This window comes from Taeniopygia guttata, chromosome Z (assembly GCF_048771995.1).
Source record: "Taeniopygia guttata chromosome Z, bTaeGut7.mat, whole genome shotgun sequence".
Lineage (NCBI taxonomy): Eukaryota > Metazoa > Chordata > Aves > Passeriformes > Estrildidae > Taeniopygia > Taeniopygia guttata.
Genome location: NC_133063.1, coordinates 2,758,540 through 2,784,593, shown reverse-complemented (window position 1 = coordinate 2,784,593; position 26,054 = coordinate 2,758,540). Strand labels below are relative to the sequence as shown.

General features: G+C 47.8%; 2 protein-coding genes and 2 long non-coding RNA genes across 17 annotated transcripts in view; 3 read left to right on the top strand and 1 right to left on the bottom strand.

Moving 5' to 3' along the window:
- The window catches only part of LOC116806603 (E3 ubiquitin-protein ligase NEDD4-like), an 85,791-nt gene extending 68,580 nt beyond the window's left edge, over positions 1–17,211 (top strand). For 7 of the 14 annotated variants that reach the window (XM_032744495.3, XM_032744497.3, XM_072922325.1 and 4 more), the window contains 19 exons: positions 768–899; positions 1,371–1,490; positions 2,156–2,353; positions 2,775–2,852; positions 4,185–4,239; positions 4,329–4,385; positions 8,107–8,165; positions 9,445–9,510; positions 9,978–10,207; positions 10,834–10,955; positions 11,713–11,783; positions 11,887–11,982; positions 13,055–13,128; positions 14,124–14,184; positions 14,460–14,519; positions 14,974–15,081; positions 15,390–15,486; positions 15,774–15,846; positions 16,824–17,211. In XM_032744495.3, the coding sequence (XP_032600386.1) occupies positions 768–899; positions 1,371–1,490; positions 2,156–2,353; positions 2,775–2,852; positions 4,185–4,239; positions 4,329–4,385; positions 8,107–8,165; positions 9,445–9,510; positions 9,978–10,207; positions 10,834–10,955; positions 11,713–11,783; positions 11,887–11,982; positions 13,055–13,128; positions 14,124–14,184; positions 14,460–14,519; positions 14,974–15,081; positions 15,390–15,486; positions 15,774–15,846; positions 16,824–16,926 (1,860 nt within the window). In that variant the 3' untranslated portion in view covers positions 16,927–17,211. Of the gene's footprint in view, positions 1–767; positions 900–1,370; positions 1,491–2,155; positions 2,354–2,774; positions 2,853–4,184; positions 4,240–4,328; positions 4,386–6,908; positions 7,094–7,486; positions 7,718–8,106; positions 8,166–9,444; positions 9,511–9,977; positions 10,208–10,833; positions 10,956–11,712; positions 11,784–11,886; positions 11,983–13,054; positions 13,129–14,123; positions 14,185–14,459; positions 14,520–14,973; positions 15,082–15,389; positions 15,487–15,773; positions 15,847–16,823 lie in introns of those variants that run through there. The other 7 variants (XM_032744496.3, XM_032744498.3, XM_072922324.1 and 4 more) reach the window with 3 other exon arrangements.
- LOC140681828 (uncharacterized) lies at positions 845–14,974 on the bottom strand. Its single transcript, XR_012053011.1, has 3 exons — positions 12,032–14,974; positions 5,949–11,174; positions 845–973 (listed from the first exon to the last, which is right to left on the bottom strand). It is a non-coding gene; the product is annotated as an uncharacterized lncRNA (long non-coding RNA).
- A 3,138-nt stretch (positions 17,212–20,349) lies between the features above and the next one.
- Positions 20,350–21,854, top strand: LOC140681790 (uncharacterized). The gene is made up of 2 exons (XM_072922267.1): positions 20,350–21,214; positions 21,481–21,854. Exons 1-2 carry the CDS (start codon positions 20,350–20,352, stop codon positions 21,708–21,710), a joined length of 1,095 nt encoding a protein of 364 aa, XP_072778368.1. The 3' UTR covers positions 21,711–21,854.
- A 1,092-nt stretch (positions 21,855–22,946) lies between these two features.
- Positions 22,947–24,861, top strand: LOC140681843 (uncharacterized). The gene is made up of 2 exons (XR_012053023.1): positions 22,947–23,048; positions 24,810–24,861. It is a non-coding gene; the product is annotated as an uncharacterized lncRNA (long non-coding RNA).
- Positions 24,862–26,054: the final 1,193 nt, after the last annotated feature.

The window sequence follows — 26,054 nt, the reverse complement described above, 5'->3', positions numbered from 1 at the left end:
CTCTGAATTAGGCAGGTCCTTCATCCCACTTGGTTCCAGTTCGTAGCTCATGTGTATGAACTCGTGGTTGGGTATTTTGGGGACAGGAAAGACACGAGAGAACGTCACGGGGACACAGTGCCTGTGGGCAACAGGATGTGACTCTTCCCTTACCTGTATGCTTCTCTTAGAACGGGGTCTGACTTGTGGAGCTTTTACTAAAAGTTTCTGTCATACTGAAGTTTTGAGGCTCCAGTTTGGGGTTATCTGGTGTCGTTGGGACACGGGAGCCCTGAGTGCAGCATTTGTGACAGAGCAAAATGGTTAAAAGTAACTTTATAAACCCTCAGTAATTTCTGGCAACTGATTCAAGACACAAAGAAGAGAGCAGGACTTAAGAGATCTTGACTGCATGGTTATTTAACTCATACTTCTCCATTCTGATAAAAGGAAGAAACCTCAGCCTTTTAAAGAAAACTCACTAAAACATAGAGTTCCTTTTCCTCATTATGTGTAACAAAATAGAATGTTTGAGGGCATATAAACCTGTGTGTTTGCTGACTCTGTCAAACTGACCCAAAAGATCCCTTGGGAGAAAAAAATTAAATCAAGGCACATGATAAAGAGCTTGAATTAAATTAAATCAGAAACTGGGTTTTTCCACGTGGTTGTTGTGATTAAGAAGAGTGTAAATTAATAAGTTGCCTTTTTTTTTTACAAACAACAGAGTTGAAAATGTTTTTTTAGCTATTTTAAAATAAGAATTCGATGATTTCTTGCCTGAGCAGCCTTCTGTGGCTTACGTGCACACCACGCCGGGCTTACCTTCGGGCTGGGAGGAGCGCAAGGACGCCAAGGGCCGGACCTACTATGTCAACCACAACAACCGGACCACAACGTGGACACGGCCCATCATGCAGGTACCGTGCTGCATCCTGGCAGCCAGCACTCAGCTTGGCTCAGGGTCATTCCAGCCAAGGCAGCTGCCAGGAATCTGAAATTCAAAAGAAATGCCCTCATCATTGGCATGACAATACAGACGAATCATAAAAAGCTGCAATACTTTGGGATGGTTTTGGTTGCTTCTTTTAATTATATCAAGGCACAGGTTAAGGTGATTGCTGCAAGGGAGGGAATTTCCAGAGATGCAGAAGAGCTCTTAAAAGGAGGCAAATGTGCTCTTTGGATTAAATGTGAAAGTTGGCTCAAGCCATTAATAGGAGCGTAGGTACTTGGCCCTTCCAGTGGAATTACATTAAATCCCCTTTCTGGCCTTTAAGGAAATCTGGTTAAGAACAGCAGCAGTGATGATAACAATGCCATCAGTTTTATCATGTCCTAAGTGCGGGCAGTGTTTGTGACATTTGTGACCTGGCTTTGCTCTGGCACAGCTCGCCGAGGACGGGATGGTGGGGCCGGGCACGAGCAGCAGCAACCACCTGAGCGAGCCGCAGATCCGGCGGCCCCGCAGCCTCAGCTCCCCCACTGTCACCCTGTCAGCGCCGCTCGAGGTGAGCCCTCCCGCTGCTCCTCACTCCTGGTCCTTCAGACAGGGGCTGCATTTCTTTCAAGTCTCTTTCCAAGTAATTCCAAACGCTGTGGACTGATGTTCACTGTGACAAGGCTAAAGAATAGCTGAAATGGCTCCCTATGCAGTCAAAGCCTGTGCGTGTTTGACTTCTGATGGCTCAAACTCTTGGTTCAAACTCTTGTCTTAGCTACTCGTGGCTGTGCTGAAGAGAGCCAGTTCTTCGGATTTCCTCTTCACGCTTAAAAGTTTGAAGAGCTGTGGCTCACAGAGCCTCGTGCTTAAAGGCTTGCTTGTAAATGAGATATATTGCCCCTGAAGCACAAAACACTGCTTTTGTCTTTTCCTTGGTAAAATGAAACATGGACACATCCAGGGCAAGTGCAGGGGAAGGTACAACCAGGTGTAAATACCGGGGACGTTGTCATTGTGCAGAGGAAGGCACAGAACACCGTGTCCTTTACAGCAAAAGACTGGGCATGTTAGAAGGCACAGATAGAGCAAATTAAGTTCTAGTAAATCAGTCCCAGCATTTAATTTTAGTATTAATTACATCGGGAATGAAAAGCTATTTGCTGTGAAGCCAGTCGGGTTGGTTTTGCAGCCCCGAGTGCCGTGTGGGCAATGGTGCTGTTTCCTGCTCCGCAGGGCATGAAGGACTCTCCGGTGCGCAGGGCGGTGAAGGACACCCTGTCCAACCCTCAGTCCCCACAGCCGTCCCCCTACAACTCCCCCAAGCCCCAGCACAAGGGGGCCCAGAGCTTCCTGCCCCCGGGCTGGGAGATGCGCATCGCCCCGAACGGCCGCCCCTTCTTCATCGACCACAACACCAAGACCACCACCTGGGTAAGGGCGCTCCAGCCGAGGCGCCGGGGGCCGCGCTCCCGCCTCTGTCTTCCTGCCTGCATGCCCCTGTTTCAGCGTGGCACTTGTCTTTGTGGTTTTAAGAGCCAAAAACGTGCATGTGGATGTAAAAGCCCTTGTGGAGTGCAGGCATCCTAAGAACAGGCCTGTGGTTTTTGAAGCATATCCCTGGACATAGCACACATTTAATGGAGTCAGGTCTTACATCACCCTAACTCACTCAGCACTGGAAAATTCATTGCACTGTAGGAATCCTAATAAAGCATGTTTTGTTTTATTCTCGAAAAATAAAAGAATAAAAAGCTGTAAACTGTAACGCAGGAGGATTTCCAGATAAGTCTGTGCTTGACTTTGTTGATCTACCTTGATCTGTTGGATTTACAGTTGCATATCTGTGTTCCAGGAGGATCCACGGCTGAAGTTTCCGGTGCATTTGAGATCCAAAGCGTCTCTGAACCCCAATGACTTGGGCCCTCTTCCTGTAAGTGATGCTGTGCCTGTGTTCTAACCTACACCTCCTGTCCCAGGGCTCTGCTCTGTTCTGGGCACAGCCTGCTGCAGCCCTTCTTGGAGGCTCTGGAGCCCTGCTGTGCCCTGGGTCTTGCTCAGGCCCTCCAGAGCCAGCCCAGGAGTCTCTAACTCATGGCCTTTTCCTGTGCTACTGAAGTGTTGATCTTTGCACACACTTACCTGGACTGCACCTGACTGTGCTTCTAGATAATCACTGCTTAGGAAAACCAGAGCAGATTGTGCCAAGCAAGCTCTATCACTGCCCCAGCATATTGTAGCATTTAGAAATCGGAATAAATTTTGATTTTTCAATGAAACCTCCATATTTTGCAGAGCAAATCATCAATTTAATGTCAGAAGTTTTGTCATACTTGTAGTCAAAGTATAATGGGGATTTCCAGACATGTCAAATGCAGAGCTTTGCTTTCTTTTTAACATGCTCCCAGCCCTTAAAGGTAGAGAGTAATGTGTGAAAGCTGACACATTCCTGGTCACAGCAGCAGGAATGCTCTTTGGCTTTAGGAGACAGTTGTCCAGGTATGTGGGGCGTGTGTTAACCATGGAGGCACTGAAGGCCCAATTACAATTTGTTCTTTTAACTGCAAGGGGCGAAACATGCAGTGAAACCAGGGTAGCCTGACCTGTCACTAGCAACAGATTGTTAGTATCAGATTTCACCTTAGTTAAACCTCCTGGTTTGGAGTGAGGTTGGGATGACTGCAGAATTTAACATGAGTTTCTCCAACTGGACTGAAATGAAATAATTTCTCCTCTGTATTTTCTGGCAGCCCAGGCTGGCCAGCATTGCCTGTCCCTACATCCTGCCATCCACTCTCCTTTCTGCACTGCAAGCACTTGGGACATGAGAAAAGGGAACGAAGCACTGAGGACTAGGTTAGGACATTCTTGTCCCACTGTACAGGGAGCCTGGGTTACACATTTACAGTAAATAACCCACATGGCTTTCAGAAGTAAGAGCAGAAACTTTCAAACTAAGCCACGATGGATCATCCGTTCTCTGTGATTGCTTACTCACAGCAGGAAATGGGTGGGAATCCTGAGGCAAGAGGTTTCCACTATAAAAAATATTCCCTGCACAGGATGCAGTCACCTATATAAGATCTAGGTCTGAGTCTGTCTGGATTTGTGGCCTTGCCATTATGCATCTGGTCACTTGGGGTTTCCTACCTCATACCTTTGAGACAAGTCCAGTAGGTGTGAGCAATGCACTGCTTCAGGCTGTGTGAGACTGGTACTATTTCACTTACTCTGTCTTTTCTTTGTTTTTATTTCCCATTTCCAGCCTGGCTGGGAGGAAAGAATACACCTGGATGGAAGAACATTTTATATAGACCATAGTAAGTAAGCACTAAGGTACTAGAGCAAATAGACAAAGGGAGGTACTAAGTATTGAAGTGAAAGCTTTGTGATTTTACTCTTCATTTAGGAAGCCAGGTGTTGATATGTGGAGACATTGATACCAGAGACTTAGTGCCCTCCTACGGTACTGTACATTCACTGGAAGCTTGCTTTAATTGGCTCATCAAGCTTTGTCCCTCTCTGACTTGTGAAGCATTAACATTTCCTCTCTGTGGTTTATTTTGTTCTTGTTGATATTTTGGATTTGTTGTTGTTGTTGTTGATGATCCCATGGCTTATTTGCACTTAATAAATTAAAATATACACTAGGAATAGAAAATAAGATGAGAAAAGATCCTGTAGCCACAGCTCCACATATAGGCAGTGGAGCAATTAGCACTGAGAAGTACTTTCCTCTGCTTTCAGGTCTGTGGCAGTGCCGATTCTGATCTTATTTCCTATTTAGAGCATGTGAAACTGCACCAGCCCATTAATATTCTCCAGTTCTGTTAGTGGAGTTTTAGTGTAAGTGATGTTTCATTGTAGATTTGTCTTCTTAGAGCATCTCAGAACTGCTGTGTGAGTTTTGTTGGTGTTTGGAAACAAAGCAGCCCACAAAGGCTTCTTATAATAAGACATTTCTTCATAGCCATAGCTTACTCTCATAACCATCAGAGGAGGGTGCACAGAGAGTTAAAACCTAAACTTACCCATGTTTGACAGAATTAGGTTTGTCCCTCAGTATGACTGACTCCCACACTCGTCCATAGAGATGACAATATTAAGTCATTATTAAAAGAGTGCCTTTTAAAGTAATACCAATTCTGAAGTGGTATAAATCCTTTCAACTAAACATTAGAATTAATACACTTGTCAAGCACCCGATGAACCCCTTCCAAACTTTGGTACAGAGTTATTATCCCTTATCTCTCTTGTAATTGCTTTTCCCAACAAGAGATTTGGAAATACAACTATGGCAAATGATTCTAAACGGCTGCCACTAAGGAGTCACAGGATAAAGCTGTCCCATTTAAAACACCCGTGTAACTGCTGAGCCTCCCAATCTCTCTTAAAACTCTTTAATTTTTCAGTTTCCTAAAGCTATTTGAGCATGTGTTAGTCCCTAAAATGGAATGTTAAAGTCATACATTAATTAGAATTCCTCAGTGAATTTGTAGCTGCTGGGAAGCAAAACTTATGTGCATCTGAATTCTCCCTCTAGTCTCTTTTGATCTGAGTGGCTTTATCTTCTTACGTAGCATTTTCCACAAAAGTTTAGGGAAGCTTTTGGTAATACTGTCTGTTTCCAGCAGATGTCCCTTTGGTCCCAGCCTGGTGCCTCAGCACTGCTGTGTTGGCTGGGTTCTGGGGCCTGGAGGGCCAGGGGCTGTGCCACTGGCAGGACACAAAACCAGCAGGACAAGTCTGACAGAGTCAGCTGCTGGTCATGTCCTGCTTCCCTGCCACATTTTGTAACTCCGCTGCATAGCTCTCCAGCGCTGTTTGTCCTATTTTTGAAATGTTTTTCTCATCCCTGGGAGAAACTGCCAAAGTTCCCTGCAGCCAGCACAGCCCCTCTGTTGTACACAGGGACCAGGAGCCCTGAGCACTGCTGCAGCACAGCGGTGTTACTGGTACCAGAGGCTGTGTGTGACAGGGAACCCCTTTGCCTGTCTCTCTGGGCCCTTGGCTGCCCCAGGCACCTTACCTTCCATGGACACACTGGTGTTCCTGTTCCTGCACACCGCTGCCATTCCTGGGAGCCTCCCAGGCATGTGCTGTCCTGTCTACCTGTTGGAAGGGATCAGAAGGGAAAACAACCATTCTGCAACCATTTTCTGAACCAGTGGTTCACTGACAGGATGATTACATTGGGATGGATACATCGAATGGGTTCCCCCCTACCTGCACATGGTGATATTCACAATATGCATCAGTGATTTACACAAGGAATTAGGAGGAAGCACTCCTTAGTTCAGCAGGAAGCAGCAGGGCAGGAGAGGGGAGAGGGGCTCCCTGGAATGGGATGGGAAGTCAGTGTGAGTCTGGCAAATGGCCACTGCAGTGTGCAGGAAGAGGCTGTGTAAGGAGAATTGCAAACTGTTACTCAGAATGGGAGTAGTTAGCAGAATTTGGGTCGAAAAGGGCATGAAAAATACCATCACTTGGTCATGAGCTATCTCACCCTGTGATGTATTGAGAGGAGTGCCTAAATCCAACCTGGAGTAACCCTTCTGATGCCATCAGCACTGGAATGTCTGGCTGTGGGAGTTCTGTATCTGGCAGGGGGTCCCAAACTTCAGGGAAATAGTGGTCCCCTTAGAAAGGCAGGGAGAAGAGGGAATCCTCAAAGACCTGAGAGCCTGGTTTATGACAGAATTGTATTGGTGGAAAGACTCAAATTTTTGACATTTTTGAAAACGTTCTTCAAAAGGAATGAGTTTGGTATCCGTATCCACTTGGGATAAGACAGAGAATCCTGAGCTACAGTTCCAGGTGAAGTGGCTCATGCCAGACCCTTGTAGCCCTGGATTTATAATATGAAGTCCCTGTAAGACTCTGAAGAGAAAGTTAGACTGAGATTTGTTGGTGTCATCGCACACTCTGAAGTACAGAGAGCGAAGAGCTGACACACTGTCAGTCATTTCTGTTACCTCTGATTCCACAGGAAACTGGCACTGTGATTTGTGGCCGCTGGCATCAAGAAGGTGACCAGAGAACTTTGTAGAAGTGAATTCCAGTGTAGGGGTTGAAAAGAGAAAGGGTTGGGCTGGGTTTCCACCTTGGCAGCAGCTCTGCTCCGTGCATCTCTGGGGTCTCTGGAGCTCAGGCTGGCAGCCCTCCAGCATTCCTGTAAGTGATAAATAGCTTTAATGTGTGAAGGGAAGTAAATTAGTGTTTTACTATTAAATTAACTAACAGATCAAATGGCTTGAAATGTGCTTGCAATCATTTAGAATTTTCTCCAGTTAACATTTGCTGAATGACACCTTTCAGATCCCAGTCCTTCTTAAACCAGCTTGGGATGCAAACTTATAGGGGTTTTCCAGTTCTAGAAACATGGAGAATGCAATCTTGATTCCTGATACCCAGTTCCTAACCCCGAGCAGTGTCTGTAACAAACAGAGGGATGGCAGGCCAAGGGTGACCAACACCTCGCCATTGCAGGTGGCAACTGGGATGGGGTTTGGAGCATTGTCTTACTGTTGCAACACCATTGTTTTGTTGTGATTCCGTTGTGTTCAGAATCTTGGGAGGAGCAGCTGTCTGGAGGCAGGGAAGGCGATTCCCACCATGGTCCTGTAGAACCTTTTCTGTCATCTTCCTGGTGCTCTTCAAAGCTGTAGATGGAAAGAACTGGGCTGTGTTGTGCCACTGCCAGCATCTCCATTGGTCATAACTGGGTGATTTTCTTGCACCAAAACAGGACAGTTCTGCCTCCCTTTACCTTCTCATTAAATCAGAGTCTAAGAAAAATGTTACTCCCTCCAAATTTAGAAGTATGATACTTCAGCTGTCTATGCAAAATTTCCAAGCAGTAACATAGGGTGTCATTGCCAAAAGTTCTGGGTTCCTTTACCTGTTGGGCCGTGTATCTCCAGTCCCAGCCCATGTTCAAATGAACATGTTCACTCACTCCTGCAGATGTTGCCATCAAAGCAGCGCAAATTCCCTGGGTTCTGGGGTAGTTCTGTGTTTTTGAGTGAGTGTTTTCAACTAAACGATGTGTTGGAGCTGGGGAGGGTGGGGACACACAAGCCTTGCTAACCCTGACAGACCTGAGCAGTGCTAGGGAGAAAAAAACAACACGAGTTCACAGTGTGGTACCAGAGAAGCCATGGAATCATCTCTTTTGTTATTTGCAGATAATAAAATTACCCAGTGGGAAGACCCCAGGCTACAGAACCCAGCCATCACGGGCCCAGTAAGTACTGCTGTGGGATCTTCCATGCAATGCCCTGACTGGGGAACAGCAGCAGGTCCTGCCTGCTCCCCAGATCACGGCTGGGCAGCCTGGAGAGCAGGAGCTCTGCTGGTCTACACCCCATGTCAGAAAGAGCTGGGAATGTCACACCAAGTTCTGGCCAGTCTCCCAGATTGTCCAGGGTTTGGGGATGGTTATTGGAGAAGTGCTCCTATTTACCCATTACCTGGGTCATTACTGACAGTAGGATTTTACTGAGCTGACACACTGTTCTGTTTGAGATCGCTGGACAATGAAAAGCTCTTTACACTTGGGAGGAGAGAGGTGGGCCTATGTTGATTCAAAGTGTGAAAAAAAAAAAAGACAAAAAAATGTGTCTGTCAGTTTAAGAGACATAAAGCTTCCTGCAGATAAATAGAGGTTTCAGCCTTAGAAAAAAACAAACACAGGATTTTACTTCAGTATCAATTTTTAAAGCATCAGAGTGTTTCTTTTACTTTTTCTGCTGGGTTATGCCAGTTTATGCCATTTTATGGTATTCTGAGTGATCAGACTTCTAATCCCAAGATGTTTCCTGGTGCCAAGAGTACCTTTTTATTCTGCGTAAGTCCTTGGGACCTTTAAGACTTTCAGGACACAGCAGATGAGCCTGCTGCACAGTTAAATTTCAACTGCTTAGTAATAATGTCAATAATAGTCATTTTTTGACGATAGTTGCTTTTGGAGGGATTTACTCATTTATCAGGCATTTAAAACTGGAGATCCTCACACACAGTACTGTGCAAATTGCTAATAGGCCTCTCCCTAGAAATGCTGAGCATAAATGAGAGAGACTATTTGGGAAAGTTTGTGTGAAGGAAATGAAATCATCATGGTCTCCTTGAGCGACTGACAGTGGTTTGTTTGTTGGTTTTAAGGGAAAGCAGGAGCTAATCCATTTCACAGAAGCACTAAGGATTCATCTGAATGCTTTCAATAATATTTCTGGTGCCATGACAAACAGAATGAGTTAAATTGCATTTCAGGTAGTGTTTAAATAAAGGAAACACGTAGAAAGATTATTTAAAGGCTGTAGTAAAGTCATATTATCGTCAGTAAAATGATCAGAGTAATTTTGTGGGATTTTAAAATCTCTCCTGGCTGCTGTCCCTCGTGGGTGGGGTCAGGGGAGCCCACAGCACAATGTGTGGGTAGCAGGGCTGTCCATCCCTTTTAAATGCTGTGGGGTATCAAAGTGCTGAGGAGCAGGAATGACGTGTCCTCCCGCTGCTCCCACCAGGCAGTGCCATACTCCAGGGAGTTCAAGCAGAAATACGACTACTTCCGCAAGAAGTTAAAGAAACCTGTGAGTAGAACCAGCTCGGGGGCTCTAGGACTCACCTGCCACATTACTCCATTGTGCTGCTCATGAAGGGCTCAAGTAGGAACCAAAAACACAAAGAAAATTTGAATTTGATGCGTTTCTCAACAAAAGGCTTTTCTAAGTCTTTAAGACTCACATTTTTCTAAATAAATGCAAATGCCCTGAAAATAGAGCACAGTCGACCTTTCTCCTTTTTTGTTTTGTTTGTTTGATACTTTTCTTGTCATTTTCATCAAATATTTACCATAGAAGTCTGCAGCACTGTTCTGGAACTAGCCCAGCTCCCCCCATGCTCTCAGCCTGTGGACTGAGAGAGCACAGGGAAATAAAAACGTGGGGAACTGGAACACCAGGTGTCTAATCTGTCACTGAGCTGTTATCAGCCAGTAATTTGCCCAAAGACTTATTTATTGAGACTAACAAGGATAATCTAATCTTCTTTCACACAGGCTGACATACCTAACAGATTTGAGATGAAATTACACAGAAATAACATCTTTGAGGAGTCCTACAGAAGAATCATGTCTGTGAAGAGACCTGATGTACTAAAAGCCAGGCTCTGGATTGAATTTGAGTCAGAAAAAGGACTTGACTATGGAGGTGTGGCCAGAGAATGGTTTTTTCTCTTGTCCAAGGAGATGTTTAACCCTTACTATGGTCTCTTTGAATACTCAGCAACGTAAGTGTCCATTAGATATTTGTATTCTCAAGGGATATTAATTACATTTTGCATAAGAGGCAAAGCTGCTGTGGGCAGAAGTAGCTCCTCCTTCCCAGGGTGCCCTGGGCAGCCCCACTGCCCTGTTCCTGTTGCCCTTCAGAGAGCCTCTGGAATTCTCCTTGAGAACCCAGAAAATATTTCTGTTGCTCAGACAATATCCAGGGCAGCAAAACTGCAGTTTTTGAGGCCAGTAATGGCGAAGGGACCAATGTCACAGAAAAGCCTCTTTCCTCTGCTGCCCAGAGTTCCAGCACTGCTGTAGAGCAAGCTTGGAATGCAGGAGTTCCCCAGGAGTGGCCTCCCAGAGCTGTAAAGTGGGGGCTGCCCAGCTTTAAAATCTTGGAGCAATCCTTTAGAGCAAGGGAGAGAGGGCTCCTGGTCACCGTGGGTTTGGTTTGCTGCTGTGTCAGCCCTTCAGCCCTCAGTGGCTCCGTGGTGGGACAGACTGGAAAGGACTTGGGCACAGCCCCACAGCGCTGTTGAAGGGACATGCCCCTAAGCACAAGTTATTTATTCACATATCTGAGTATGTGCTTATTTAAAGACTTGGTTCTTTAGCTATTTTTTTTCTTTCCCCAAAAAAGGGACAACTATACACTTCAGATTAATCCTAATTCAGGTCTCTGTAATGAAGACCATCTGTCATACTTCACCTTCATTGGCCGGGTGGCCGGCCTGGCCGTGTACCACGGGAAGCTGCTGGACGGTGAGTCCTGCTCCTGCTCTGCTGCTGCCACTGGGCTTTGGGGAAGGAGATGCACCTGCCTGAGAGCCCCAGCTTCTGGCCAGCCTGGGACTGGCACTCTTGAGACTTGAATGGTGATTCACAAAATTACAGTGTCTTACTCCACAAGTGGGTTTCACATCAAGTTTTGCTCCTTTCTCCACTCAAGTTAAAAGTCCAGAACCAGCATGAGCACTGTCCCTAAAGGAGAAGAATGGAATTTGTATCAGTCATTCCCATGCAAACCTGCTGCCAAACGAGGGGCGTCAACTGCAGTATATTTTAATATGTAAAATTACTGCTGAAGGATTTAATTACAATTTCTGCTGCATTTTGAAATCTCACACCAGGCGCAGACATTACTGACCAGATTTTCCTGAGCCCTGGTGCAGCAGAGGAAGCTCAGCAGCCTGGTTTTCAGGCAACTCCTTGGAGAGAGGAGCAATGATTTTAAATGCGACAGTGTGCCCTGAGCTCAATTCCCCAGCTTTTGGCTCTCTCTGCCACTAATGTTAGGGTGGTCAGTGGAGTATGGTAGTTGGTGGATAACTGTAGGAACTGAAAAATTTGACTTTCTGTGCCTCAATAAACCTGAGCTGCTATGATGCTGTTGCAGTTGCAGGACTGTTCCAGTCAGGAGCTAACAGGAAGTGCCAGGGGCGGTGCCCTCAAGCAGTGGTACCTCTATGGAATGTGCAGGTGCAGAGCAGGGCACGTAACACTCTCCTCTCTCTTACAGGCTTCTTCATCAGACCTTTCTACAAGATGATGCTGGGGAAGCCCATAACGCTGAAGGACATGGAATCGGTGGTAAGACCCCATTTAAACCGTGCCAGGGCTCACAGGCCCATGGCTTTCTACAGCTCTGCACTAATCGCCCATTTTCAAACTGCCGAACTGTGATCTGCCCTAGGATAGTGAATACTACAACTCTCTGAAGTGGATCCTGGAAAATGACCCAACGGAGCTGGATCTCATGTTTTGCATAGATGAGGAAAACTTTGGACAGGTATGTAAAGGTTATTTACATCTTAGAACTGGTTATTGCCAACAAGTACCTCAGTACTGAGCAGAGTCTCAGAGTGGTGGTGAGTGCACTGATCAGCCTTCACCTCGCTATGTTCCCAGCGGGGACTGGGGGTGCCACATTCCTGTCAGGGAGCCACCACGTCTCTGGGACAAGCCGGATACGCAGCTGAGTGAAATACTTGCAATGAGGAGGAGTAAAGGTGGGACACGGTCCAAGCCCAGGGACTGCTTGGGTTTCTGAGGTCGAAGGTGTTCTCAGAGGAGGGCGGCAGAATGACACCAGGGAGCTCCTCCCTGTCGTGCCTGTCACAGCGGCAGCTGCTACAGCGGGGTTTAAAAGGGTCACAGTCAACGGGTAACTTTCGCCATTACAAATGAAAATGCTGTAGACATTAAATTAAATTAATTTGCTTCGAGGTTTTTATGACCTTTTTTAGTATCTTCCCTTAGTTTACTTCTGAGACCTAGATCCTGGCTCCAGGTACAACTGGACCTGGGGACTATAGGGCCTTTTATAAAAACTTACTTCAGCATTTCAGACTATGCACTCGATGTCCTGTCCAAAACATTCTGATCCACTTTCTGTACTGCCTTTTTCCTGAAGCAACATAAGGTTCTGGATGACATGGAAAACTAGGGAGAGTACTGAGGCCACAGAATAGATATAACCACAGAATAGATATAATAGATATAATCACAGACTAGATATAATAATATATATAATATACTGGTTGGCTTTGGGCAGTTTCAATATGTGATTTAGCTTCTTCTATTATAAATAATAACTATTACAATTTTGTATATATAAACTACATCCTTTGTGGTTATATTTTATATAAATGTATAATTTCATTATTATAAATAATAATTATAATAAAATTATTAGCCTCTCTGCCAGTTTTCCCTTCTGTCAGTGCAAGTTTGTTTGAAAGTGTAAATCAATTTACTAATGATTTCCTGATACTGCTTGTAAAATGCTGCTCAGGGAGAGTGGGTTCTGGGAGAAGGATGTCCTCAAATAATGGGAAGTTTTTTGGTCTTCTCAAATATAGACATATCAAGTGGACCTGAAGCCCAATGGGTCCGAAATCATGGTAACAAATGAAAACAAGCGGGAATACATTGAGTAAGTATCATTATGGAATATGCCTGGGGGTAAGAAAGAGCAGCTGTACTTACAATTGACCCTGCTGCAATTCCTGATGTTTATACTGCACAAGAGCATCAGGGATCATTGGAAAAAAAAAAAAAATCTTACTGTTAACATTGGTTATGTCCAGTCAGACATAAGAACAAAGAGTAAAATAAATTACGTGCTTTGTTCTCCTGGAATTTCCCCCTCCCCAATGGAAACGTGCATCTCCAACATCTGGCTCAAGTTCAGATGAGCCAGAAGGTGCTTTCCAGCCTGACCCTCATCCCGTTGTCCTCCTCTGCCAGTTACAGACCAAAGCCAGGATTCCAGTGCCAGCGTTCCTACCAAAAATCAGCCAAATCTGAAATTAGGTTTTATTTTCAGCTTTCTCAGTTGTTTCATCTACCAGGATGTAAAATTCTAAATTCGCTTATACCTGCTGGCATTTTAAATTAGGGCCTTTTCCAAGGTGAAAGACATTAAAACTGATACAGTCATGCAAATTGGAATTAATTTCCAGTGCCTGGTTATTGGATTCCATGCCTGGAACTGATTTTTTTATGCCTGCACCTGTGAGGTGTTTGTGCTGTGGGTACTGAAAGCAAAGTGTCCCTTTGATGCTGCAGTTTCTTTATTTATTTATAGGTGAGATGCTGTCCTGACAGCTCTCCTGAGAGCTTGCAGACTTTGCTGGGAATTTTTAATTACTCAGTGCTCTGGAAGAATAAAATGTCTGCTCACATAGGTACCTACAGGAGCAAAATTATTCCCACTGTGATTTGGTCATAGTCACTGGGGTTTTTGGTTTGTTTCTTCAAAATTCCATCAGTCACCATCCAATAAATTGGAACAACTGATGAAAGTTGCTTAGTTACCTGTTCTAAGTTGTAAATGACAAACTGAAAGCACTTGGGGTTGCTCTGAACACTTGGTTGAGACCTGCTGATGAGTTTGGTTTTCTGATGGGGTTTTGTTTCTTTCTGCAGCCTGGTCATCCAGTGGCGGTTTGTCAACAGAGTGCAGAAACAAATGAATGCCTTTCTGGAGGTGAGGCTCTTTAGCTCCTTTCTTTCACAAAAGTAGGGATACAGATTTCTTACCCACTGGTGTCTGTGTAAAGAGAGCGGGGAAGCTTGGCAGGGAATGCAAATGTTTATGATTCTTCAGTTTTATCTTGTGTAAGAATATATCATCTTTCCCTTATGAGAAAGGTCATTCTCTTTCAAGTTTAATTATTTGAGCTTGAAGTAATTTGGTCATTAATGTTTTTAATTAGGATTTATGTGGGATGAGAGTTTTAACTTTGCGCTTTTTCTTTTTAGGGATTCACAGAACTGCTTCCTATTGATCTGATTAAAATTTTTGATGAAAATGAACTGGAGGTGAGTCAATTTGGTGCCCCAAGCTGACAGTTCTGACAGATGTGCCATGTTCTGGGCTCTTCAGTCATTCATCCCTCTCCCTAAGGGAATGTGCAGACACAAGCTGCCTTGCTTGGAAATTAGATGTTTCTTCCTAATTAATAAATCTATTCATGACATCCAAAGAACTGCACTCAGGGAGGTGATTGGAGGTGTGCCTCTGAAAGCCTGGAAGTAGCTTAGTGGATAAGTGCCATCATGCCTCTGCCAGTCACATTTGAGCCAAACACATGGAAGTATGGCAGTGTGCAGCCATTCTCCAGTAACTGGAATACTCTGGGAAGAAGCTCCAGCTCTCCCCTGTGTGTGCATAAATGACTGAAGGTCAGAGCCCTGAGGGGCAGTGACACCTCGTTACCCTGTGGGTGCAGGGAAACACACACCCATTCACATCCCACCTTCTGTTTCCCTGCAGTTACTGATGTGTGGCCTTGGTGACGTTGATGTCAATGACTGGAGACAACACACCATCTACAAAAATGGTTACTGCCCAAATCATCCCGTTATCCAGTGGTTCTGGAAGGTAAGACTGGCATCACCTCTGACTGGTCCTGTAAGTGAAAGTTATTGCCCTTTTTTGCAATCTTTTTTCTTCATGAAAACTGCTAAGAATGGGGGGGTGTTGTGCTGGAGGCAGGACCTGCTCCCACCTCACTCAGGTGAGGGCAGGTGTCGCTTTTGCCAGAGCAGCCCACAAATGGGAACTCTCAGTCCGTTGTGTTCTGAGAGCTGGCTCTTACAAAAGGTGATTCGTGCTGGCTTCGGGCTGCTCTCAGGGCCCATCCGGGCCAGGGAAGGAGGCTGAGGCTGATGGTGTCCATTTGCCAACAGGCTGTTCTGCTGATGGATGCTGAGAAACGGATCCGGCTCCTGCAGTTTGTGACCGGGACGTCACGTGTGCCTATGAACGGATTTGCTGAACTTTACGGTGAGTTGCTCGCGGCGCCACAGGAATCCAGCCAGCCTCTGACCCACACATAGCGCTGAATTGTAAATGCTGATCTCTGAGCTGACTTCCTTGGCATTACGCAAGCTCTGAAACCAACTCACTGGGCTTGGAAAGAAAGAACCACATTCATGTTGCTTTAATGTACCTGTTACAGGTGAAGAATCCAGCCCACAACTGATGCCAATATTTCATGTTAAAAATAACGTTGAGGCAGTCTCTGTAGTGTCCAGCAATTTCTGTTTCATACTGTTTTCATTTTCACCCAGGTTCAAATGGTCCTCAGCTGTTTACAATAGAGCAGTGGGGAAGTCCTGATAAGCTGCCCCGAGCTCACACCTGGTAAGTCACCAAAGCATAAAGTCCAGAGCTGCTCCTGCCACAAGGGCCACGCTGCTGACCATACTTAGCTCTGCATCAAACAGCATTTGATCCTGTGGGTCCCCCAGTGCCTTCACTAACTGAGAAACTGAAGAATATTATTTTATTTCCCACATCCTAGTAAGTGGATGTGATGAACTACAGCAAGTCAGACATCACCAAACAACCACAGAAAGCCCATAAGTCATTGGAGAATTCAAAACAAAAGTAAGATTATAAGATAATTTAACCCTGGTTTATGGGTTTTGCAAACATTGAAAGCATCCAGTACAAATTTCTCTTGCTCCATTACATTTCAGTAATGTGGCTTTTTAAAGAAAAATGGTGCTGAATTGGAAAACTGTTTTATAGACTATCAGTACAGACTGGGGATCTTTTTGTGAAACTAATAATTCTATAGAATAATAAGCTTATACTAAAAAAAAAAAAAACAAACAAACCTGAAAACAAAAGCACAAAATCTACCAAACACAAACAACAATACTACCCTGAACATGCTCCAAAATCAACCCATCCTCTTTGGGTTACAATTCTCTGCTAGCTTTTACCTTTGGAAGATTTTCACGGGGATGTTTAATCTTTTTTTCCCTCCGGAGAGGAAAGGATCTGTCCTCCAAGTCCAGGATCTTTGCTGAGCTTCAGTAAATCAGTCTGTTGACAAAGATTGTTTTCCATCCGCTAAATACAGTGAAGGGCTTTCTGTTGGCTTTTTTCCTCTCCAGAGTGATTCTTACCAAATTCCTGCTTCCAGCTTCCCAAAGGAAAGCAGCACACAGTTACTGGAGAGCTCACTCAGGCAGGTGTGAGGTGTGCAAGGAACAGTGTGGACCACAAGCTGCATTCTTAATCAAGATCCCTAATTATTTAATCTTTTCTAGTTCTTAAAAACTCTGTTTTTCCATGGATTATTTGAGTGACTCTTTCCTTGTCCCTTCCAGCTTTAACCGCCTAGACTTGCCTCTGTATGAATCTTTCGAGGACCTGCGGGAGAAGCTCCTCATGGCTGTGGAGAATGCCCAAGGGTTTGAAGGGGTGGATTAACTTTGCAGCACCCGTTCCCTCTCCAAGCACGTTCTGCTGGCTTTGGCACCTGCCCGAGGGACTCCGAGGGCTTGTGGCACAGCAGTTGCCCGGTGCTGGGCTCTGGAGCAAACCCCGGCAGTGCGGGGGCCGAGCCCTGAGGCTGGGACTGTCACCTGGGGTGGCCTTGCTGATGTTCCCGCACCAGTTGCGAACCGATCACATTTCAGCAGGACTTACTCTATTTATGTTGTGCCTCTGTAGGCAAAGCCCTTAATAAATATTTTACACAATTTCTAATGACAATGAATGGAATTAATCATTTTACAGGTATAGTATTATAACTCATGTTTACTTCTTAATTGATTTAGACATTTTCAGATTTTATTTCATTACAATTAAATATCATATACTTGGAAAAATGAGCATTTTTCTTAATTTCATACCAGACTTTTTTTTCAAAGCACATTGAGCCTTGTGTTCCTAAACTATTAGGAGAGTGGGAGAAAGCTCTGTTGGAAGCTTTCTCTCCACAGGCTGTCTCTCGAAAGCAGCTCTCTTCATTAAGCATATCACTGTTGTTCTGTATCCAGAAGTACAGGCTGGATGTTGCATTTTTGTGTAAGTACTAGAAGAGTGTCAAGGCACAGCAGAGGCCTGACACAGCATGTCCAGATGTCTGTTCTACTGAAGCTGCCTCATTACTGCCAAGCTGTACATGTGCTACAAAGCATCTGGGCTGGGGTTGGCATTTAGCCTTTTAGGAGAACATGCTGAACCCTGTCATTCTCTCTGTACAGTGATTGGTTTTCCATCCTTTCCGCATTCCTGTTTTTGCAGTGGAGGCATTCCGAATGAAATCTGGCACTCTGGAACACAGCTCTGTTCCAGCTCCACCTGTTTGTGTGCACTTGCTAATGAACCTAATTAACACTGGGGTTGTTAATTTCTAACGGCACCGACTCTGAAGGCACTTTCTGTACCACTGGGAAGGCAGACCTGGTTTGAGCATAAATGCTAATGGGATTTTACTTCTTCCCACTGCACATGTGAACTTGGCTGCTGCTGTATAAGAGAAAACCCCACCAGCTCTAGACCTGAGCCTGCAGACTTGTTCCTTAGTAATTGTTTCTGTGATTTTTTTACTTACAAAGATTAATTTAATATACACTGCTGTCTAATCCATTTTGTTACCTATGACATGTTGCATGCCTAATCTATAATGTCTGAGTTGCATCTGTTTTCTGGCAGATTAAAGGTGACAGATTTGTGCTTGCCCCAGTGCAGTGACATGATGACAGCACTGCTGGAGCAGGGCTGGTTTCCACTCACCTGCAGCTCTGTCCCAGCCCGCTCCCCAGCATCCGAGCAAGATGACACCACTTGCCAAAGGAAACTTCTGCCTCACCGCCAACAGTTTTTGAGCCCTAGCCTTACCTGCGTGTCCAGCCTGCGTCCAGCCACACTGCGGGCCTAGGATACAGGATCACCCGGCTGGGAAGAAGCCTCACTGCCAGTAGCATTCAGCAGTTACGGTCCCAGTCCTGAGGAAGATTAGGGCAGTACTTGAATGCAGTTCAATTCCTTCTCTATTAAATATGCTTCCTGACATTCCTGCCTGACCTTTTCCATCGGAGGAGCGGTTGGAACGCAAGACAGTGGCTGGCATCAGAGTAGACAGGAATGCTGCACTGATTGCTTGGCTATGGGGATAGAAGAGGTAAATCTAGGTATTCCCACTGACCTGTACATTAAGCACAGCTGATTCCAACGTGGAACACCGGAGAGTCCCAGGAGACGGGATCCGGGTGATATCGGGGGCAGGGCCGACAGCGTCAAGGCTGGGCTCGGGCAGCAGCAGGGCTTCAGAGGCAGGCCCCGGGCCCGACACGGGTGCATGGGGTGGGGCCGAGGTGATTTAATCCCCTGAAATTGCCTGTCGAACATTTGTTCACTATGAGTGCGGTGAGAGTAGGAGCTCCTGATCCAGGTTTCCCAGGTGAGTCGTGGGGGCTTCAGCTTCCCCACTGCTCCCTCTTCTTTCTTCTCCCCGAATTCCTCTTCTTTCTCCCCCTCCCATTTGCCCCTTAAGTCCTCCACACCTTTCCCCCCCCACCTAGCTCTCCTTCCTTCTCCCCGTATTCCCCTTCTTCCTCCCCATTTCCCCCCCTTTGCCCCCCAGAAACCGCCCCTCCTCTCCCCCATCTACCCTCTTTCCTTCGCCCCGTACTCCTCTTCGTTCTACCCCTTCCTCCCCTGTTCCTCTCCCCCCAAACCTGGAGAGAGCGAGCCACAGAGAAAGTGGGGAGAGGAAGGAGAGCATCGGGTCTCACGCGGCAGGTGTCGGATGAGCGGCCCGAGCAGGGTCCCGCTCTCACCCCGGGCGCGGTCGAGAGCGGCGGAGGGGCCGGTTCCTTCCGCCCGCGGCGATCCAGCCGCGCTCGTCCCGCCGCGTTCTCCGGGGGTGCGGGGGCCTCGGGGGGCCGCGGCGGGCTCGGCATCCGTGGGGGCTGCGCGGCGGCTCCGTGTCCGCCAGGCGGCGCCCCGCGGGCCGGGAGGCGGCGCTGAGGGAGCGGCGGTGCCGATGGGGTCCCGGGCGTGGACCTATTTAGCATGAGAAGCGAAGACAGGCGGGGCCAGGGGTTGAATATGCATAGAAAAATTGTGTAATGTATTGCATATGTAACACCTTTGTGAATAAAGTCGGGGGGCAGACTTCAGCTCGGGGCACAAGATTTCGGAGAGTTATCTCACTTGTGCCGAGCGCTCCCATACATACCCACTTCATAACTACCTCGAGTTGTGGAGTCTATTTATTTAGTCCGTATATCGCTTCATTTTGGCGACCGCGGCAGGACTTCTCTGCTCACCTGTGGGTTCGGTGGAGGGCGCTACCGGAAGTCGCCGCGCAGCGTTGCTAAGCGACGCGGCGGGGCCGGGAAGACGCGGCGCTACCGGAAGTCGCCGCGCAGCGTTGCTAAGCGACGCGGCGGGGCCGGGAAGACGCGGCGCCACCGGAAGTCGCCGCGCAGCGTTGCTAAGCGACGCGGCGGGGCCGGGAAGACGCGGCGCTACCGGAAGTCGCCGCGCCGCGTTGCTAAGCGACGCGGCGGGGCCGGGAAGACGCGGCGCTACCGGAAGTCGCCGCGCAGCGTTGCTAAGTGGCGCGGCGGGGCCGAGAATGCGCGGCGCGGCGGGGCCGAGAAGGCGCGGGGCGGCGAAAAGTCGCCGCGCAGCGTTGCTAAGCGGCGCGGCGGGGCCGAGAAGGCGCGGGGCGGCGAAAAGTCGCCGCGCAGCGTTGCTAAGCGGCGCTGCGGGGCCGAGAATGCGCGGCGCGGCGAAAAGTTGCCGCGCAGCGTTGCTAAGCGACGCGGCGGGGCCGGGAACACGCGGCGCTACCGGAAGTCGCCGCGCAGCGTTGCTAAGCGACGCGGCGGGGCCGGGATGACGCGACGCTACCGGAAGTCGCCGCGCAGCGTTGCTAAGCGACGCGGCGGGGCCGGGAAGACGCGGCGCTACCGGAAGTCGCCGCGCAGCGTTGCTAAGCGACGCGGCGGGGCCGAGAAGGCGCGGGGCGGCGAAAAGTCGCCGCGCAGCGTTGCTAAGTGGCGCGGCGGGGCCGAGAATGCGCGGCGCGGCGAAAAGTCGCCGCGCACCGTTGCTAAGCGACGCGGCGGGGCCGGGAAGACGCGGCGCTACCGGAAGTCGCCGCGCAGCGTTGCTAAGCGACGCGGCGGGGCCGGGATGACGCGGCGCGGCGAAAAGTCGCCGCGCAGCGTTGCTAAGTGGCGCGGCGGGGCCGAGAATGCGCGGCGCGGCGAAAAGTCGCCGCGCAGCGTTGCTAAGCGACGCGGCGGGGCCGGGAAGACGGTCTTCCGTCTTCCACGTCTTCCCGGCCCCGCCGCGTCGCTTAGCAACGCTGCGCGGCGAATTTTCGCCGCGCCGCGCATTCTCGGCCCCGCCGCGCCGCGCATTCTCGGCCCCGCCGCGCCACTTAGCAACGCTGCGCGGCGAATTTTCGCCGCCCCGCGCCTTCTCGGCCCCGCCGCGCCGCGCATTCTCGGCCCCGCCGCGCCACTTAGCAACGCTGCGCGGCGACTTTTCGCCGCGCCGCGTCTTCCCGGCCCCGCCGCGTCGCTTAGCAACGCTGCGCGGCGACTTCCGGTAGCGCCGCGTCTTCCCGGCCCCGCCGCGTCGCTTAGCAACGCGGCGCGGCGACTTCCGGTAGCGCCGCGTCTTCCCGGCCCCGCCGCGTCGCTTAGCAACGCTGCGCGGCGACTTCCGGTAGCGCCCTCCACCGAACCCACAGGTGAGCAGAGAAGTCCTGCCGCGGTCGCCAAAATGAAGCGATATACGGACTAAATAAATAGACTCCACAACTCGAGGTAGTTATGAAGCGGGTATGTATGGGAGCGCTCGGCACAAGTGAGATAACTCTCCGAAATCTTGTGCCCCGAGCTGAAGTCTGCCCCCCGACTTTATTCACAAAGGTGTTACATATGCAATACATTACACAATTTTTCTATGCATATTCAACCCCTGGCCCCGCCTGTCTTCGCTTCTCATGCTAAATAGGTCCACGCCCGGGACCCCATCGGCACCGCCGCTCCCTCAGCGCCGCCTCCCGGCCCGCGGGGCGCCGCCTGGCGGACACGGAGCCGCCGCGCAGCCCCCACGGATGCCGAGCCCGCCGCGGCCCCCCGAGGCCCCCGCACCCCCGGAGAACGCGGCGGGACGAGCGCGGCTGGATCGCCGCGGGCGGAAGGAACCGGCCCCTCCGCCGCTCTCGACCGCGCCCGGGGTGAGAGCGGGACCCTGCTCGGGCCGCTCATCCGACACCTGCCGCGTGAGACCCGATGCTCTCCTTCCTCTCCCCACTTTCTCGCTCTCTCCAATGGAAAAACCTCTGGGTTTAAAATGCCAGGGGAAACTGTTACCTCTTTATTTCCAGAGGACAGGAGAGTCTGAGTTGGAAGGACGCCCGAGGATCATGAAGTCAAATGATGTGAAGTGATTGGCCCATCTAGGGATTGCATTCAGCATATTGGTATTCTCAGCTCCTGAGCAAATTTTGTGATCACAAGAAAGGGCTGGGATGGGAATGGCTGTTCCTTCTTTTCTGCTAATGCTGTTTTACACACCAGCCCTTTGAACCAGCCCTCAGAACTGGCTGGCACCTGACAAAACTGCATAGAACTCCTCCAATAACCTAGAATTCCTGCTCTTTCCAGCATTTCCCCAATGGCTCGGAATGTGCAACATCCTTTTCCAGGGAGCAATAAGCAAAACAAGTCCTGAGGTTTCACCTGGTCCATGGCAATCCCAACAGAGAAATGCATTATTGTCACCAAAAGTCTCAAGATCTGTTAAAAATTCAATGACAACACTGGGATGGGATTCCCAGAAACCTTCTTAATAGTCTTGGCTCCATTTTAATTAAATTTTAGTCCCTCAACTGGCTGTAGAATTTATCCTGAGATTTAGAGTTGAAGCAGGATTGGCTTTGGATTGACTTTCACCTCTGGCCCCAGTTTCCCTCAAAAACATCCCCTACTTATTCCATGTAGATTAACTCTTTACCCTCAAAATTTCCCTACATGTCCACTACCAGTGATCCTATTTTCTCCTCAAAATTTTCATTCTCCATCTTGGAGAAAAATTCCATTTCTACACCCAAAATTTTCACTCCATGTCCACAACTGATGACCTCAGTTTACCTCAGGATGTTAATTTCTGAATCTCTGGGGATTATTTCACTTTTCCTCCCCACATTTTCCTTGTCTTTCCACTTCTGATTTCCTAATTTTTACAAGAAAATATTAATCGTCTATTCTAGGGATTATCTCCAGTTTTACAACCCAAATTTTCCTTACCTTATTTTTTACCCAAAAATACTCATTCTTAGAGTTTTGTCCCCCAAAATTCCCCTACTTTTCCACAATTTACTTCGAAGTATTTATTTAATGACATGGAGCTTTTCTCAATATTTACTCCCACAATTTTCCCTATTACTCATTTTTGCCATTTTTCATTCTCTTCTCCAGAGAAGGATGGAGACTGTCCTCAGAGGGAAGCCCAAGCTGGTGGGACCCAGCTCTGGCAATCCCATTTCCTCTTGTTGCTGCTGTCCTGGAAAGCCACAGGTAAAAAGCCCTCAGACCTGGCACCCCTGAACAGCGGGAGAGCTGGAGTTTCACCCAGGTCCCAGTGCCCTGCACTGCGACACTAATAAGAGCACAGGCTGACCGCTCCACCCAGCACCATCCCTCCTTTTCCTGCACCGTTCCCACATCCTGTGTCTGTGCCAGAGGCTGGCACCCAGCACTGTGCCAGCTCTCACCCTGGCAGCACACTGACGTGGTGGCCTGGCCAGAAGTGGCTCCTGTCAGAATCCAGAGTGGTGAGAAAAGTGGAAGTTCCTGACTCCATACCAGAGATGGTGGCCCCGCTACACAGATTAGCGTGCCCTTCCAAAAACGGTGGCATTGTTTTGGGTAGGGATGGAAAATGGCACGGAAAGGCATCTGTTTAGCTGCCTGACCCTGACCCCGATTCCAACTCAGACCCCACGTTCTCAGCGGGATTTCCCACAGGACTATAGGTCAGAGAGAAGAGAAATTACTTTTTATGATCTTGAAATTTATCCAGGTGGAACTGGGATGTTGCCTTGCCCGTCCTCTTTGCACTGCAGACACATGGGAGCAGCTCAGCACCAGCCCAGTTCTGAGAAATAACAACATGTGAGGGCTTTAAGTGTTAATCACAACTCTCTTGTGTCTTGGTGGCAAAGATTCAGTCCCACAGTCCCAGACTGATGAGGGAAGAAAGGAATTTCTGTTATTCATGGAAAAGCTTCTGTTACTCCTTCTGCAGGCTTTTAATTCTGTGGCCTGTGTGACTGTCTGGTATCTTTTTAACAAGATTTATCAGAGATTTAGATTTAGGAATTGAATTTGGGTCACTACAAAATCTTGCCAAGCCTGAAGGCCTGAGGTGAAGACTGCTCTCAGAAAAGGTCCTTTATTATTCGTCTGTCAGATTTCCCTCGGCACTGGGCACAGAAGGCGGGGATTTGGATCAGGAATTCTGCAAGCAGGGCCTGTGTGACCCTTGGCTTCGTGTGTGTGTGTGTGTGTGTGTGTGTGTATGTCTGTGAGCCAGGGCTGGGACAAGGACTCATGCTGGAGCTCTTTGGAGCCATTTTAAAGGTCTGATCCTAGAACATTTTGGAGGCTGTTTCCAGAGCTCCATTTCTAGCTGGATCTCACTCCAAGTGCAGCAGTCCAGGGGAGGGCTCTGACCTCTCCAGAGTTCTGCTCAGCCAGGCTGCGGCTGTCGCTGGCTCAGATTGGGATTGTGGCATGTTTTCCGAGGAACTGGAGATCAGTAAGGACTGGTGCTCTGGAAAACGGGGACCTGCAGGGATTTGCTTTAGCAAAGCTGAAATGCAATTTGTAAAGGTAGCCCAAAATTCAAATTCCTGTGGGTTTTGTGGAGGACAGGAGAACTAGGTCAGAACTGGGTTTTGTGGTAAGAGGATCTGAGAAGCTGGATCCGTGCATGTGGCATGATTTGTATGATTAAAATGAAGTCCCTGTCCCAGATGCTGATGGTTTCTGCTCATTCCTGTGGCCAGTTGTCTCCAGCATATTGCTGATCCAGAGTGATCTGCTCGGATTTCAGACTGTCCATGCCCTGGTCACTACAGTCCCCAGTGCCTGAGACACAGAGACAGTCCTGACCAGAGTGGCCAGTGTCACTTAAATAGAAATGAAATGTGCCAGACTTGCTGTGGACAGAAACTACTCTGGGCTTGCTTTAGTTTTAAAATTTTGAGTAAATTCTTCATGCATAATCAGTTAATTCTGCCTCTAAAGAGAGATTTTCCTCACCCCTGTTTACAGATTGCTACATACAAATGCACATAACTTTATAAAGGAAAACCAGAAGTAAAAACCAACATCTTCTGCTACATTAGGTTATCATTTTATTGTGGCCATTTATTTTGTGGTAAGTAATAACTGCCTTTCCCAGTGTGCTTTGGGGTTTCAGCTATTTGGGAATAATTTCAGCCAACTCTTTGCAGTGAAAATATGAAGGTGGGGATGAGTGACCAGTACCCTGGGAAGGGCTGTGGATGTGCCTGGGTCAGGAGAAAATGGTCAGGGCTTATCTTTTCCTAGTTTGAGGCTGGGTCTGGCAACACAATAATATTCCAAAGCCAACTAATTATTTCCTCCACTTTGTCACTTGTCCAGGCTCTCTGCCATGTCAGTGGATACACCTCTATACCATAGGGGCTTTCCATGTGGGCTTCAGGGCTTTCCTCCAAGTAGTGGTAAACCAAATTTCCATTTTACAGACCTCTAGTGCTGCTGGATTAGCTAAAGGACATGACCTCCCTGTGAAATCAGTTTTTAAACAAAAGGTAAACTTTGAACCTTGGACTACAGCTAAAAGATAAGAGATGCACACTAGATCAATACTTGGCAAATATGAATTGCATGCCATGAGCACACAGCTCTCTGCTGTATCTCTACATGTTTTAGTGTGCTGGTGCAGCACACTAGTTTTAAGGGGTTCTTTACAGAGCACAACCATTAAATAACTTCTAGCTGCTTCGAAGTGGAGTAACATAGTGTAAGTCTAGTAATTACCTTCCTCTGCAGCCCACCTAGAGTTCAGGGAACTGAAGGCCACCTGTTTGCACAAGTGACAATATTTTCCCTACCACACCGGTAATTTCCTTTGCCCTAGTGCATTATTTCTGTCAACAGCAGCTTTTAAGAAAATTGTCAAGTTTGGAACAGTTCCTCTTCCTCAGCAAGCAAGCAGCTGGTTCACCATCTCCAATTATGTAATAATAATGTAAGTATAATTTGTGCTTCTATGTTTTATCAATGGCTGGGTACAACACACACATTTTGGACTCAGCATTGCCCAGTTGTGCCTATAGATTAAAAAAAAAAAAAAAGAGAGAGAGATAATAATAGGAGCATTCGATTCCATTTCCCCCCCCTTTTATAAGGGACTTTGCTATTTGATAGCAAGGCAGGAAACATCTTTCTATTGCTCCTTTCTGCCTGTGGTTTGTAACAACAGTGCCAAGCCTATCGCAAGAATTTGCACTTCAGCCAATATTCCAGGAG